The following is a 17475-nucleotide window of genomic DNA, read 5'->3' on the forward strand; positions in this document are numbered from 1 at the left end:
ATATTAGGTCTTTCCATCGTAGGCTTTCTTTAGTACCTGTACTTTTTTTCAGAGTGCTTTTTATCTCTTGAAATGATATATTTCTGTGTTTATATATATTCTTCCTACCTCGATTAGAATTCATAGCAGTACTGTTTGTATCTATTTGATTCATTACTACCTGCTCTGCCTTTAGCACAGTGGTGGATACAAGATAGGCAGTCAATAAATATTTTTTAAATAAATGAACTACTTAATACCTGTCATACGCTGAGTAATTTCGTTCACAGATATAAAATTCCACAACCACACCTCTTACAGAAAGCCTTCTTTGAGGAAATCAGGATATGAGAGGCTCCTGTACCATCTCTTTAAAGATGTATATATGGGAGTACTTTTGTTCATGAAATTTTACACAAACTTTTGTTTCTTACAACTCAGTGAAGTAGTGGGTTGGCCTTGACTAAAAGATCATACTAGTAGGACTATATATTTTGATTCATGTCTAGCACCATGCCTAGCACATGATAAACACTCAATGAATACTCAATAAACAAATATTACAATTAGTAGTTTTTTTGAACTGCCATTATAAAAACTTGACATGTTTTTATACCACATTTTTTAAGTTTCTTGTTTTACTGAGAATGATTACTTATAAATATTGAACTTAAGGAATAAATTATCAGTCATTTTTGTTTACTCATTTATTCATGTTCTAATTAAAGTAAGATACTTGCTTGAGATCTGAATTCGTTTTGAAAGACAAGTGTATGTGGACATAATATCTTTCCAGTAAATCTTGCAACTATTTCTGTGCCTACATATGTTAACATTTTTATAATTGGCTTCCAAATGACAAACACAGATGGCTGTAGTCTGAAGTTTCAGCATGTTTTAGAATAAATGTTTTCCCAGTAATTTAAAGTGTATCATTTCAATATCAGATGATTAGCTAATTGAGTAGAGTTTCTGATTTTTGCTTATCTGCTAGCTTGCCACTTTACAGATTTAAAATAAAAATAGCTTAAATAGCTATAAGAAATTAGATTTATGGTATGATCTTATTCCCTCTCACATTTTTGTGAAACAGAACTCTTGCTGAAAAACAGTTGTGGGTTTTATTTATTTTTAAAACTCAAAGTATAATTAACATACAGTATTATATTAGTGTCAGGTGTACAGTATAACAATTCAGCAATTCTATGTATTTCTCTGTGCTCATCAGGATAAGTGTACTCTCAGTCACCTGTCTCCCTAGCCACCTCCCCTCTACAATTTCTTCTCTGTATTTAACAATCTGTCTCTTTTCTGTTTGTTTTCTTATTATTTTTTAAATGTTTGTTTAAATGTTTTTTTTTAATTTTTTTTTTCAACGTTTATTTATTTTTGGGACAGAGAGAGACAGAGCATGAACGGGGGAGGGGCAGAGAGAGAGGGAGACACAGAATCGGAAACAGGCTCCAGGCTCTGAGCCATCAGCCCAGAGCCTGACGCGGGGCTCGAACTCACGGACCGCAAGATCGTGACCTGGCTGAAGTCGGACGCTTAACTGACTGCGCCACCCAGGCACCCCTGTTTAAATGTTTTTTAAATGTTTGTTTATTTTGAGAGAGAGAGAGTGTGTGCAAGGGGGAGGGGAAGAGAGAGGAAGAGTGATACAAGCCCAAGCAGGCTCTGCGCTGTAAGTGCAGGGCCCAATGTGGGGCTTGAACTCATGAACCTGAAATAAAGAGTTGGATGCTTAACCAGCTGAGCCTCCAGGTGCCCCTGTTTTGTTTTGTTTTTTTAATTCCACATGAGTGAAATTTATGGTATTTGTCTTTCTCAATCTTATTTCACTTAATATAGTGCCCAGGAGGTCCACCCACATTGTCTCAAATGGCACAGCCTCATTTTTTATGGCTGTGTAATATTCCATTGTATATATGTTCCACATCTTTCTTATCCATTTGTCTATCAGTGGACTCTTAGGTTGCTTCCGTATCTTGGCTATTGTAAATAATGCTGCAATAAACATAGGGGTGTATATATCTTTTCAAATTACTGTTTTTATTTCCTTTAGGTAAGTATCCAGTAGTGGGAGTACTGGATCATATGGTAATTCTATTTTTAATTTTTTGAGGTACCTCCATTCTGTTTTCCACAGTGGCTGCATCAATATGCATTCTCAGCAGCAGTGCACAAAGGTTTTCATTTTCTCCACATCCTTGCCAACACTTGTTTCTTGTGTTTTTGATTTTAGCCATTCTGACAGGAGTAAAGTGATATCTTATTGTTGTTTGATTTGCATTTTCCTGATTATTAGTGATGTTGAGTATATTTTCATGCATCTGTTAGCCATGTATATGTCGTCTTTGGAGATATGTCTCTTCATATCCTCTGTTCATTTTTAGTCAGATTGTTTTTTTGGTGTTGAGTTGTATAAGTTCTTTATACATTTTTATGAAACAGAACTCTTGCTAAAAAGCTATTGTGGGCATTATTTTTGAGAATTAATTTTGTCTTGTTTTTTGCCTGATGGAGGAAGAGATGGAAAGAGGGATGATTTTGTGTTTTAAATCATTTAATTGCTAATTTTATTTCTAAGACCATGGAACTTTTTTATATAGTAGAATTAGATATGCCTATTATGTCATCTTAATTGTCTGGTTCTGTGGATCAGTGCTTAAAAATGATTGCTTAGTGGTGACTTTTTGTAAAAGATAAATTATCTTTTTTTTCACTCAACGTGTATTTTTTGAGTACTCTTCTAGACTTTGAATATATAGCTGTGAGGAGAACAAAAGTCCTTACCCTCATGCAGTTTACCTTCTGATTAATTGTTCTGAAAATATAGTATGACTTCATATTATCAGTAAAAGACCCAAAACAGTGTCTTGGTAATTTTATGTTCTTAGAAGTGAAGTGATTTGTTCTGAACACCATAATAGAACCATTCTACTTTTTAAACAAAAAAATTATTTATTTTAAGTAACCACTGTCCCCCATGTGGGGCTCGAAATCTCAACCCTGATATCTAGAGTCTTGTGCTCCTCCAGCTGTGCTAGCCAGGCACCCCAAGATCCATTTTACTTTTAATCCATATCTGTCCATTAATAACTTTTTCATTTGGGTTCATTTAGCATTGGATACTGTTGTCTCAGAAGTGTTTCTTAAAAAATAAAATTTTTTATAATGCAGTTTTAGTTTTCTCCTTTGTACATAGAAATGAATATTAAATATAAGGGTGCCTGGGTGGCTCAGGTCATGATATCATGGTTTGTGTGTTCAAGCCCCACGACAGCTCAGAGCCTGGAGCCTGCTTCGGATTCTGTGTCTCCCTCTTTCTCTGCCCCTCCCCTGCACGCACTCAAAAATAAAGAAACATTAAAAATTTTTTAAATATTATAAGTTATATGTGTGTGTGTGTGTATATGTATATGTATATATATGTATATAAAACAAATGGGAATTTCAAACAAAATTCTTCATCTTTGTCTTTATATCTTCTTCTGGGTATATTTTCTAACACAACATGGAATTTTAAGAAGTTTCTGAAGTTGAACTTAAATATTAAAAATGTCATTATTAACATTTTTCTTAGTTTTGTGCTCTCTGCGGGATCTTTTTAAAATGTGCCTAGACTTTGATTCTATTTACAGATAATATATAATAGTGTTTCAGTTCGTTTATTTTTAATGGAGGATTTGCTATCCTCCAAAGTAGTTTAAATGCATTCCAGCAGCTTACTAATGTACAAATAGAGGCAACTGGTCTTGCATCTGTTCCTTAAGCAGGCATGAAGTAGGAAAATGGGCTAGTTGCTAAATAACTGGGGAAAAATTTTTTTAATGTGATCTATTTTTACATTCTACAAAGTCAGTGATTGATATTTCCGATTTATGAATTAGACATATTTATTAAGTAATCACTTTTATATAGGTCATGCTTTTCTTCATCAGCAACAGACAAAATAAATATAAAATACGCTGTATGTTATTCTTTGGGTTCTGGTATTTGTCACATATTTTGATAGTTAATATCAGCATCATTATTAAGATTGCTTTAATACCTCATATCATATGTGCTTGGTCTTAGTAGTTATATAATTAATATACTGATACTATATTTCTTCTTTTTAAGACACGAAGGGGTTTACACCTGTTCCTATGCTTTTGTTTCTTTCCTCTCAATGATCAAATAGCTCAAATTAAATTTAATAATTGGTGGTTAGTAGTTGCTTCATATAAAATTTAGAAAATTTGTTGCATAAAACGAATTTTGAATAAGTATAAGGAAAAATACCTGTAATCTCCAGTCTGGAGAGATACCAGAGTTGTGGCTATATTCTTTTAGAATTTATGCCTATGTGTATAATGTTATTAAAATTCAAGCTAGTTAGAATTGTTGAAGGCTGTGTCTTTGTTGAAAAAGAGAAAAAGATGGACACCATTTTCATTTTATTAAGAAACGGTTCTATTACATATTATTTTATATATACTACTGTCATAAACATGTTATTTTTTCATGTTTTTTGTATAAACATCTTTATTATTATTGATGATTTACATTAATATTGCTTTAATTGAGTTAATCCAGTATTGCCCAAAGTATGTAATGCATACTTCTGATTTTAGGTGGTGACAAGATATTTTAGGTGATATCCTGATTCAGTATTAAATAATAGTGAATAGTACTGTAAGAAAGTTAATACCTTTCTAGTTTTTTTTTCATCCCATCTGCTTACAATAAGCCAAAAGTCTATTTGCTCATATATCCTTAATATTCCTTTAACACTTGCCTGTTGCTCTATAACCTTCAGCAGTAATAACTAAAATTTTAATGTAGTTTTATTTTTCATTACGTTCATTTCTGTTTACTGTTTTATTTAAGGAAATCACAAGTAATACTAGCTTTTAATTTACACCAGGATAGAAAATCTCCTTTTAAAATAAATTTAGATAAGTATGCTAGTTAAAACATGTTAAGTTAATGATGAGTACAGATGGCAGTAGGACATTGCAGAAGTGCTGCTGATGATGTGCAAATGGTTAGGGGATAGGAAGCACTGTTGTTGGACATTTGAATTATTTCAAAATTTTTCCCATTGGATACAAGGCTGCAGTGATCATTTGTACAACTAAATCTTTTGCATGGACTAATTACATTTAGTATAAATTAGAAATCCCAGAAATTTCACAAAGCAAACGCATTTAGAACTCTTATCCAGAGATTGCACTCTGACCAAGCAGTGACTGAGAGTGCCTGTTTTCCCTTATTCTGCCTATCTCTGGGCTAATTTTTTTTCTTTAGACGTGACATTTTCAGTTCTCAGTATTTGAATAGCATTATTCAGAAGTATTTTACTTCTTTGCAATTCAGTAGTTATATTAAGGATTCTAATAGCTGTTCTTTATTATTTCACTGATGATATGATCTTGTAAAGAAAGTAACTCCACAGATACTTTTTCTTGATCACCAGTATGAAAAAAGCAAGTATCTCTAATGATAATGACAACTTCTTTTTTTCTGTAGCTTGCCCAGTTTCGACAAAGGAAAGCTCAGTCTGATGGACAGAATCCTTCTAAGAAGCAGAAAAAAAAGAAGAAAACTTCAAGCAGTAAACAAGATGTGTCAGCATACCATGCTTTGAATCTTGAGCACTCACGGAGTGATGAAATGTACATAAATAGTTCTCAGAGAGTAGGAACAGCTGTGACTCCTGAATCCACAATAATCAAACGTGACGAGATCTTTGTTGAAGTAAGTATTCATTTAAATTTTGAACATTAGAATTCTAAGTGGAAAGTTGTTGTAGTAACAGTACTCATTAGCACCCTGTGCAGTTTTTGTGTGCTTGATTCAACAAACATTTGTAATACAACTGTGATATACCAAGGATTCAGCACCATGGATGCAAAGGTAGATATGACCATCTCTGCCCTTTAGGAAAGTCAGTCTAGGGGGGAAGGTAGATGTAAGATAGACTGTGTACTCTGATTACAGCTGTGGTAACAAAAATGCATATGGTACCCTAGAATACCATGATTTGGGAGAATGCTAAATCGGCGTTAGCTATCAGCAAAGAAGTAGGCAAGACAACCTCTGTGGTAAAGAAGCAGCATTCACAAAGACATGAAACTGTGTGTGATGTGATTTGGAAACTGTAGGAAGTTTAGTTTTAAAAGGATCACAGAATGATGGGGATGAGTGGTGGTAAAGATGTCGGGCAGGAGATTGCACCTGGCCCAGAGAAGGCCCTAAACAGAGGCTAGTTTTCTTCTTCTCATTAATGGTGTAATTTCCAGAATCCGGCAAAGAGGGAGAATTTAAAAGTGGATTGGGATGGTGGGTGGGATGAGCCACCAACTAAGACCAGGAGTAAAGAAGGTTGGGATGCTTAGGAGAAAGAGTGGCGGAAAAGGCAGATAATAATTATAATTTGGATTGTGCCCTGTTATATTTATGTGGAAACAGAAAGACTTAGATATTATTTAGGATTTGAGCTTTATTCAAGAGGTCAGGAATGTTAGAGATTTGCTGTTCATCTTAAGAATGGATCTTTTTGAGATTTTCCTACCTAGAACTTGTTGAGCATCTTGGATATGTAGATTAGTGTTTTTCATCAAATTTGGGAAGTTTTCAGACATTGTATCTTCAAATATTCTTTCTGCTCCTTTCTGTCCCCTTCTTCTGGATCTCCTGTTATGCATGTTGGTATGTTTGATATTGTTGTACAGATCTGATGCTCTGTTCATTTTTCTTCATTCTTGTTTTTATCTTCAGACTGCCTAATTTCAGTTGAACTATATTAAAGTTTGTGGATTCTTTCTTCTTCTTCCTCAGATCTGTTAAGCCCCTCTAATGAATTTTTCATTTCAGTTATTTTACTTTTAATTCATTAATTAATTAAAATTTTTTTAAATGCTTATTTATATTTGAGAAAGACAGAGGGCAAGTGGGGAAAGGACAGAGAGAGAGGGAGACAGAATCTGAAGCAGGCTGCAGGCTTTGAGCTGTCAGCATAGGACCCAACGCAGGTCTTGAACTCACGAACCATGAGATCTTGACCTGAGCCGAAATCGGACACTTAACCGACTAAGCCACTCAGGTGCCCCCCTTTTTAATTTATTATTAAAAAAAATTTTTTTAAACTAATCTCTACACCCAGCATGGGACATGAACTCACAACCCCAAGATCAAGAATCGTATGCTTCACCGATGGAGCAAGCCAGATGCTCCTCTTTGGTTCTAAGTTATTTCTCTTTAGTGATCTTCTCTATTTTGTAAGGCAGTATCCTTATAGTTTTCTTTAGTGTTTTAGACTTTATTTTATTCACTTAATTTTATTCACTTGACCGTATTTAAAATGGCTAGGGACTGTTTCTAATGACTGCTGTTTTTCTTATGTATGGGCCATACTTTCCTTTTTCTTTATGTATCTTGTAATTGTTGAATCTGAACCTTTTAAATAGTAGAATATGGCAACTCTGGTGTTTGCTATAGTTTGCATATATATTTGTTATTTTTTCTGCAAAACATATCAGTATCTGGGCTTTTCACTAGAGTTAGCATTTCCACTGCAAAGAACGTCTTGTTCACCATTTTATCCTCAGTACCACAGCTTTTAGTACACAGTATATACATTTAATCTATAGCTGGTTAAAGGGCATAAGTGAATGAACCATGAGGGCTTAGGTCATAAAAGTATTTATTTTTTTAATGTTTGTTTATTTTTGAGATGGGGGAGACAGCATGAATGGGAGAGGGTCAGAGAGAGAGGGAGACACAGAATCTGAAACAGGCTCCAGGCTCTGAGCTGTCAGCACAGAGCCTGACGCGGGGCTCGAACTCACGGACCGCGAGATCATGACCTGAGCTGAAGTCAGACGCTTAACTGACTGAGCCACCCAGGTGCCCAGGTCATAAAAATATTTTTGATTTGGGGTGCCTGGGTGGCTCAGTCAGTTAAGCGTCCGACTTTGGCTCAGGTCATGATCTCACAGTCTGTGAGTTCAAGTCCTGAGTCAGGCTCTGTGCTCACAACTGGAGCTTGCTTCGGATTCTGTGTCTCCCTTTCTCTCTCTCTGCCCCTCCCCCACTCATGCTCTGTCTCTGTCTCTCAAAAATAATAAATAAACGTTAAATGTTTTTTTTTTTAAAAGGTATTTTTGATTTAAAAGAGGGTCACATAAGTTAGGAATCACCGAGACAGAATTTTAGAATAGGGTTAAGTTTATTTCTGTTCTTGGCATCAGTTACTACATCAGAGAGTAGGTAGGCTTAGAACTTGGTATTGAGTGCTGAATAAAATTTCCTTAAAGTCTAGGTGAGAAAGGAGTCAATGATGGTTTATTTTTGTTGAATGAATATCTAGGTCTCTTTTCTCACTTGTAAAATGAGATTCTTAGATGAGTGGGTGAACAGTAAAAGCAGTAAAAATTTAAGTTTCCTCCTTGACTCTTTCTAGTACCTGTAAGCTGAGGGAAGCTTGGAAGAGCCATTCACCTCATACCCAAATTCCAGGGATGTAAGGATGAAACAGGGATGTCTTAGAAAGTGTTTTATAAGCTTCAAAGGTGTTAATAACAACAAGACTGTTATATTTCTTCAAGTTGTTACTCCTTTTCTAGCATCAAGATTTGATGGTTTTTTTTAACCTTTTTTTTTTTTTTTTTTTTTAATTAATCTCTAGGTCCAACATTGGGCTCAAACTTATGACCCCAAGATCAAGAGTCATGTGCTCTACCAACTGAGCCAGGCACCCCAATGACTTTTCTTTTTGGAAAAATTGAACCCTTTTGACTAACATTTTAATAAAGATCTTTTATTTAAAAGAGACGTAAGAATTTGAGGGATGATACCTTATTTGGTGCTTTTGTCTTACAAATGATTTGTATGTAGTGTATGTATGACTCTGTGTGAAAGAAAGTACCTCTTGATACATTTATATTTAGAAAAATGCCTTGTGATAAATAGCATATGTGTTATATAGCCATTGTGATTCATAATCAGAGTGAAAATTTTACAGGTTTGGGGGCACCTGGCTGGCTTAGTCAGTAGAGCATGTGACTCTTGATCTTGGGGTTGGTTGTAAGTTCAAGCCCCACCTTGGGTGTAGAGCTTACTTAAAAAAAAATGAATAAAATAAAATCCACATACTTTAAAAATTTTTTTAAAGGTTTGAATAATTTTTACTAGTTTTTTTAGTGATATTTTTATGTGAGTTTTCCATCATATGTTACTAATACTAATGGGTTAATAGAGTACAGTGGGAGGGAAAAAAGACCTTAATCTAATCGATTTTTACTTTTGTTTTAGCCAGAAAGTGAAATTTCAACTACAGCAGATGATTATAGTTCAGAGGTAAGAAAAATTAATACTATGTATGATTGACTTTTTACATTGATTTTGAAACTTCTTGATTATTAATACTTTATTTCTTGCAACTCACATGCTTATGTATTTTTATAAATATAATGAAATATAGCATAACAAAATATAATGTAAATGACCTAGAAAACCTGAAGGTTTATGTTTTTCTCTATATATTTTTGCAGATTGTTAACTAAGGTCTTAAATCTGTTTGCATAGCTTTGACCTTAATTAAATAGAGGCCTTGAGTTTCTAGGAAAGTGATATTGAGATTCTAGGATACATGATTGTCATAAGGTATCCATATTCAACACTGTAAAATATTTCATTATACAGACTATTTCACATTTTAAATAATGCTTTTTACAAATGCTTGAAATCTATAGAATTATATGAATTCATTTATTGAAATTAATGTTGCAGCAGTGATTTTTAAAATAGGTGATAACATGTAATGTAGGCATTTGTCACATTAGGAAATATCTTCTTTATGTGTTGTTAATATATGTCATATGTTATCGTTTTATTATTCTTTTAGGTATCATTGTCATTTCTTTGGTCCAGAATTTGAGAATATGGAAAATTATTCTTTAAATAGTTCGGCAACTCAGTGTATTCCATAAGTTTTGATATATTGTAGGTTTCTAATACAAGGGGGAAAAAAGACAACTTAATATTCTTAAATGAACAAATTACTGTTTTGAAGTGCTAATAGGAGTGAAAACTTTGATACTCCAAAAATTTAATGTGCTTAAAAGCTGGGAATATACTTATTAGTAATCTGATCAGGAAAATAATTAACCAGGGTTAAGTAAATAAATTGGCACCTTGTTTACGCTATATAAAGTTGCCTATATGGGAAATATCTCAGTTTAAAATCACAGCTTGCAATTCAAAAAATCTAGCCTTGGGAATTTAAATTTGAAGCTTACATATGAAAACAACACTGTTTTTCCTTTTCTGTAATGCCTTATATTCTTTTAAAAAATTTTATTAAAAAAATTTTTAAGGCTTATTTTTTAGAGAGAGAGAGAGAACACAAGCAGGAGAGAGGCAGAGAGAGAGGGAGACAGAATCTGAAGCAGGCTTTAGTCTCTGTGCTGTCAGTGCAGAGCCTGACATGGGGCTCAAAATCATGAACTGCAAGATCATGACCTGAGTCGAAGTTAGACACTTAATCAACTGAGCTACCCAGGCCCCCCTAAAAAAATTTATTTTTATTCATTATTTTAAAATTGAAGTATAGTTGATACAAAATATTATAATAGTCTCAAGTGTTCAACATAGTAATTTGACATTTATATACCTTACAAAATACCCCCACAATAAGTGTAGTTACCACCTGTTATCATACAAAATTATTATTTTTTAAAGTTTATTTTGAGAGAGAGTGTGTACAAGAGCAGGGGAGGGGCAGAGAGAAAAGGAGAGAGAGAGGATCGGGCTCCAACTCAGGGCTTAAATTCACAAACTGTGAGATCATGACCTGAGCTGAAATCAAGAGTCAAACACTTAACTGACAGCCACCCAGGCGCCCTTACCATACAAAATTATTACAATATTATTAACTATACTCTTTATGCTGTACTTTACATCCTTGCAGCTTATTTATTTTATAATTTGAAGTTTCTATCTCTTATTCCGCTTTACTTGTTTAGCCCATTGCCCTACTTTTCCTCCCTTCTGGTAACCACCAGTTTGTTTTTTCTCTGTATGTACGAGTCTGTTTCTGTTTTATATGTTCATTTGTTTTTTAAATTCTACATATAGATGAAATTATATAGTATGTCTTTCTCTAACTTATTTCACTTATCCATGTTGTCACATATTTCATTCCTTTTTATGGCTGAGTAATCTTCCATTATACACAGACGTGCACACAAACACACACCCCACATCTTCTTTATTCATTCATTTGTCGATGGACACTTAGGTTGCTTCCATGTCTTGGCTATTATAGATAATGCTACAATAAACATAGGGGTGCAATATATATTTTTGAATTGGTGTTTTCCTTTTCTTTAGGTAAATACCTGGAAATGGAATTAATGCATCCCATGGTATTTCCATTTTTAATTTTTTGAGGGACTGCCATACTGTTTTCCATAATGGCTACACAAATTTACATTCCCACTGACAATGCAGAAAAATTCCCTTTGTCCCATGTTTTCAGAAACACTTGTTATTTCATGTTTTTTGAAAATAGTCTTTCTGACGAGTGTGGGGTGATAGCTCATTGTGGTTTTAGTTTGCATTTTCCTGATGATTGGTGATGTTGAGCATCTTTTCCTGTTTGTTGGTCATCTATATGTATGTCTTTGGAAGAATGTCTATTCAGGCCCTCTTGCTCATTTTTTAACTGGATTAGTGTGTGTGTGTGTGTGTGTGTGTGTGTGTGTGTGTGTGTGTGTGTGTTGAGTGTAATGAGTTCTTTTTATTAATTCCAGTATAATGAACATACAGTGTTATATTAGGTTCAGACATATAGTGATTCATCAATTTTCTGCAACACTCAGTGCTCATAATGATAAGTGTATCCTTTAATCCCCATCACCTATTTCACCCATCTCCCTTCCATCTCTCCTCTAGTCTACATCAGTTTGTTCTTTATAGTTGAGTCTGTTTCTTGTTTCTTTTTTTTTTCCTTTGCTCATTTCTTTTGCTTCTTAAATTCCACATATGAGTGAAATCATATGGTATTGTTTTTCTCTGACTTATTTCACTTGGCATTATACTCTCTGCTATGAGTTTTTTTAATATATTTTGGAAATTAACCTTTCAATAGATACATCATTTACAAATATCTTCTCTCATTTAGTACATTTAGTAGGTTGCCTTTTAATTTTGTTGATGGTTCTCTTCATTGTGCAAAAAGTTTTTAGTTTGATGTAGTTTCAGTTGTTTATTTTTACTTTTGTTGCCCTTGCCTGACAAGACAGATAGAAAATATATTCTAAGATTGATGTATAAGAGTTTACTCCCCATGTTTTCTTTTAGGACTTTTATGGTTTCAGGTCTTGAATCCATTTTGAGCTTATTTTTGTGTATGGTGTAAGAGAGTGGTTTCATTCTTTTGCATGCAGCTGTCCTGTGTTTTCAGCACCATTTATTGAAGAGAATATCTTTTCCCCATTGTGTATTTTTGCCTCCTTTGTCATAGATTAATTGACCATATAAACATGGGTTTATTTCTGGGCTCTCAGTTCTGTTCCATTGATCTATATATCCATTTTTGTGCCAGTATCATACTGTTTTGATTACTGTAGCTTTGTACTATGGTTTGAAATCAGGGACTATGTGTCCTCCAGCTTTGTTCTTCTTCTCAAGATTACTTTCAGTTTTTTGGGGTTTTTTATGATTCCATACAAATTTTAGGATTATTCTGTGAAAATGCTATTATAGTTCAGATTGCTTTGGGTAGAATGGACATTTTTAACAGTATTAATTCTTTTGACCCATGAGCATGGTCTGTCTTTCCCTTTATTTGTGTCCTCTTCAGTTTCTTTCATCAGTGCCCTAGGTATCAGTACAGGTCTTTCACCTCCTTGGTTAAATTTATTCCTAGATACTTTATTCTTTTTGATGCAGTTATAAATGGTATTTTTCTTAATTTCTCTGCTAGTTTGTTGATAGACTAGAGAAATCGATAGATTTCTGTATATTAATTTTGTGTCCTGCAACTTTACTGAGTTCATTTATTAGTTCTGATAGTTTTTTAGTGGAATCTGTAGAGCTTTTTATATATAGTATCCTATCATCTGCAAATGGTGACTGAGCTGCAGCTGCTGTAGCTGTACTGGTGGACGGGGATGGCCCCCGGCAAGGCTGGCCAAGAGGCCAGGCTGCAGCTGCTGCAGGTATGCTGGCGGGTGGGGTAGTACGCAGTGTGACTGACTGGGAGGCTTGGTGGCCACTGTCTTGAGCCTGCAGGTGGGTGGGACTCCCTAGAGCAGGAGTCACTTTGGAAGGGCCCCTGCCAGGGCAGTTGGGTTGGTTGGGGTGGGTTCACAGGGGAACGCCAGGGCAGGGAGAGTGGTGCTAGGAAGAGAGAGTGTCAGAACCAGGGCCCAGCTGTGCTGAAGGAAGGCAAGAAAAATAGTGCGTGCCAGCACTTCCATTCCTGGAAAAACTTCCTGCAGATTCTTGCCCCTGGGGCACACACCCTAAAATTAATAATTTTTTTTCACATATAATCCAGCTGCTTTTCAAACTGCTGTCTTGTCCTGGGTCTCCGAGCAAGTGATGCTGTACACTGGCCTTTTAAGAGCAGAGTCTTGGTTTCTTATAGCCTTCTAGCTCCCCCAGTTAAGCCAATTTAAAACCAGATGTTTATGGGGGCTCATATTTCCAGTGCATATACACAGTATGAGGGCTTCCCACTGTGGGGCTTGAACCCCTCACTCCTTGAGGAGGGCCTTCACACCTGTGAGATCTCTCTTGCTTGTGGGTCGCTGCACAGGAGGCTTAGTTTCTGATCGTGTCTCTGCTCCTCCTACCCTTTTCCATGTGGCTTTTTCTTTGTATCTTTAGCTGTGGAAAACCTGTTCTGCTAGTCTTCAGGTTGTTCTCTGACAATGAGTTGGGGTATATGTAGTTGCAGCCTTGGTGTGTTTGTGGGGAGAGGTGAGCTCAGGAACTTTCTACTTGGCTCTCTCTTTATAATGCCTTAATTCTTCTTCTTCTTCTTCTTTTTAAGTTTATTCAGAGAGTGTGAGCAAATGAAAGGAGCACAAGCGGAGGCGGGGCATAGGGAAAAGGAGAGAAACTATCCCAGCCAGGCTCAACACTGTCAGCCCTGGCTTGATCCCACAAACTATGAGATCAGGAAGTCTAGAGTCGATTGCTTAGCTGACTGAACCACCCAGGCATCCCTTTTACAATGCCTTAATTCTTATAGTGTCTTTCTTGATTAAAAGTTTCAGGTATTTTTGTTCTTGAACTGCCTTTGTCTTTGGGACACCCAAAGACTGCACAAAATGCATTTTTTTCTTTACACTAAGTTGAATTTTTTTTTTTTAATAAGCCAAATGGCTACAGGTCAGACTATCTCTTATATCCCTGTGAAATTTGATTAAATTCATATAGCCTTTTTCTCACTTTTGGGATAAGAGAGTAAACTTTAGTTTTTATTCATATAGATTTGAAAGGTAAAAACATTAAGATTGTGGTTTTCAAGTTCTCTTTTTAAAAAACGATAATATTGGAAATTCTTGCTACAATAAGATATTTTTTGCCTAGATTTTTTAAATTATAAAACTGGTGGGTATTGTGAGGTCCAGAAAAATGTGTTCAAACTATTTGTGATACCTAATAAATAAGTGTTTTGAATTAAGGTACAAGTAATATTTAAATGTAAATCCTGCAAATAAAAGTTAGAATATGTTCACAATGATTCAACAAGAAATATATTCTATGTGTATAATTTCTATGTATTTGCATGTATAATTATATATATGTTTTATCATTGTATACATGAATGATTGTGTACATGAATAAATATATACCTATACATACATGTGAAATTTTTTTCCAAACAAAAATTTCAGGAAAGATACTTCTCTTTGCTATGTGACATATCCTTTGATACTTTCTCTTTTTAATGCTGGTCACAAAAACCAAATTGAATAATGACCTATAATTTGAAAAAATAGTTTCTTAGAAGATTACATTGAAAACAGGTATTTATGAAACAATTTTTGACAGATTGGCCTGATTTCAATCATAACCCTTGTGATACTATATATTTTGGGCCTGGATTCAGAATGGTTATGCTATGACAAAGTTACATATTCACTTTGTAGAAAACAGCAGAAAAATTGATTGTGAAATATTTGGTAGTGTCCCATTAAGATTGCTAACACGGAGGCTGGTTGAATCCATGACACTGGGCTAGTTGTGGGGGCTTTAGCCATTGCTTTTGGTGATGTTAAAACTGGTGTGACTGGAGCTAGAATTGCAGGGAACTTGTAAGCCATAGTCACACTTTCAGGAGGCAGAAGAATCATCAGTAAATGAAATTTGTAAATTAAGACGTAAATTGACCCTGTAATTCTTTTCATATTGGAAATTTTAAGGAATTATCTCTTAGTATCACACCCTCCCCACCACAGGAAATTCCTTTCTAGGAAACACATAGATTACAACTTCATTACAAATGCTAGGTTTGCAGTGTTTAATAATCTTGACTACTCTTGTTTGCCCTTGAGTATTTTTAAAATTTCAAAATTACAGTTTTTAATTGTGGGCTACGTAATTATCTTGTGTGTTATTTAAATATCACTGTCATTTTTCTGGGTTGTAGGGAAGTAAGGTAACATAAAACAACAGGGACTTTGGAAACTTGTGTTCAAATTTCACCTTCATCACCTCCGTGGTGTATTAACTGGGGCCCATCAGTGAAACTCTGAAGTGTAGTTTTTTTCATCTGTAAACAAGGATACCTACTTAACAGTGTAGTTGTGAGGGTTATCTGATAATATTTAGTATGGTGTTTAGTATATAAAAGACAATCAACAAAGGTTTTGTTTTTTTTTACTGTTCTTCAGTAGAAATGTGCTCTTCCCACTAAGCATATGAAATGATTAATGAGAATTCTTTTAACAAATTATTCTCAAAAGGAGTTCAGAGTATGATTACTAGTTTAGAAATTTTCTGCATATAAATATGGTGTGCATTTAATTTTCTTGACTTCTTTGGCCGGTATTCTCGTTGGGTTGACTGATGGATTCAGGCTTAGAAATAATTAGATAATATTTTCCTATGACCTACCTAATAAGATCGGTTTTGAGTAAATATATACGCAATTACATATACTAGAGAAATCAGACTGGATAAAAAAGTAGCCTTCTTACAAATTAATTTATATGTAATCTGTTAAGTCCTTCATGAAGGGACATTTCATATCGAAAACACCATATTAACATGAAATATTTTTATTGATACCCTTTGAGCAGGGTTATCTGGAGGAAGCTGTGAATATTGTAGGCAACCTAGACGCAAGATAGGTAAATAAATGTGCTATGCTAAGTATGGAAAGATGAAATGATAGTAGAGCATACACTCTCATGGATTTCATGTGATTATTCAGTGCTTCTTAACCAAGTCGCTTATACAGTTCATGATATTTCTGAAATGGCAGGCTGGAGTTGGAGACATAGCCTTTAGCCATAAAGTTATATAAACTTAGTCTTCCAACTTTGACTTGGGTATGGTTTTTTGTTTTGTTTTGTTTTAGTGTCACCTTATTTTTTTCTCTCTGCATCAGTTTTATTCAGGTATAATTGACAATTAAAAATTGTATATATATTAACTTGTGCAATGTGTTTGATATTCAACTTGACTTTCAATAAATGATTTTAGCCTTGTTAGTTACTTAGCTCCAATTTCCCCTAGGCACATTGAACTCCTGTAATTCTCATACACTTTTAGGAACCATCAGATTCTTTATTAAAACATTATTAATATTTTTGAATATGTGTAAGTATAAATTAAGTATTATAAGGATATTAATAGTCTGTCTTTAAATTAATGTCCAGTGAAAGGAAGAAGTTTTGGTGTGAAGGCCATTTTATGGTTATAAAAAAGATCATCCTCTGAATCTTTCTGAATAGCAGTATTTTTATGAGGTGACACTTACCTCTACAGAACATTTTAAAATTTAAAATGTACCTGACTTGTAGTTTCCCTAGTCTACATGTTATCCATGTAAATTGAGTAAATCTGTGAATTCAGAAAAAATATATTAGTACAGCCTAAAGGTTTAAGTAACTTTGACAAATGCCACAGTAAAAAAAGGAGATTAAGGGAAGTTTAGGCTTTTCTTTAGCTGAAGGAGTTTGTCAATCTAATCTTCATGTTTCACGTTATTAATTTACTTTCATATTACAGTTTACCAAGTATGGTGTTAGAAGACTAATGTAAGAAGGGATGAATGCTCTATCCTTTAGGTATCAATAAAATATTATCCACATTAAAACAATAGAATAATTTAATGTTAAATGTTAGTGATTCCAATATTCTGAGTATTTCTATTCTAACTTCAGAATATAGTTTATTTTAGTTTAGTGCTGTTGAATAATCTTTTACCTATTTACATGGTATTAAATTTTTAAAATTTATTAATACTGATTTTTATGTTTA

At 34.3% G+C, this 17475-nt stretch overlaps 1 protein-coding gene across 8 annotated transcripts in view; it reads left to right on the forward strand.

Annotated features, from left to right (window-relative positions):
* AKAP9 (A-kinase anchoring protein 9) overlaps positions 1-17475 on the forward strand; it is a 153688-nt gene that overhangs the window by 17153 nt on the left and 119060 nt on the right. For 7 of the 8 annotated variants that reach the window (XM_045052355.1, XM_045052356.1, XM_045052358.1 and 4 more), the window contains exons 2-3: positions 5497-5724; positions 9283-9327. In XM_045052355.1, the coding sequence (XP_044908290.1) occupies positions 5497-5724; positions 9283-9327 (273 nt within the window). Of the gene's footprint in view, positions 1-5496; positions 5725-9282; positions 9328-17475 lie in introns of those variants that run through there. The other variant, XM_045052361.1, reaches the window with a different exon arrangement.

Source organism: Felis catus, chromosome A2 (genome assembly GCF_018350175.1).
Source record: "Felis catus isolate Fca126 chromosome A2, F.catus_Fca126_mat1.0, whole genome shotgun sequence".
NCBI lineage: Eukaryota > Metazoa > Chordata > Mammalia > Carnivora > Felidae > Felis > Felis catus.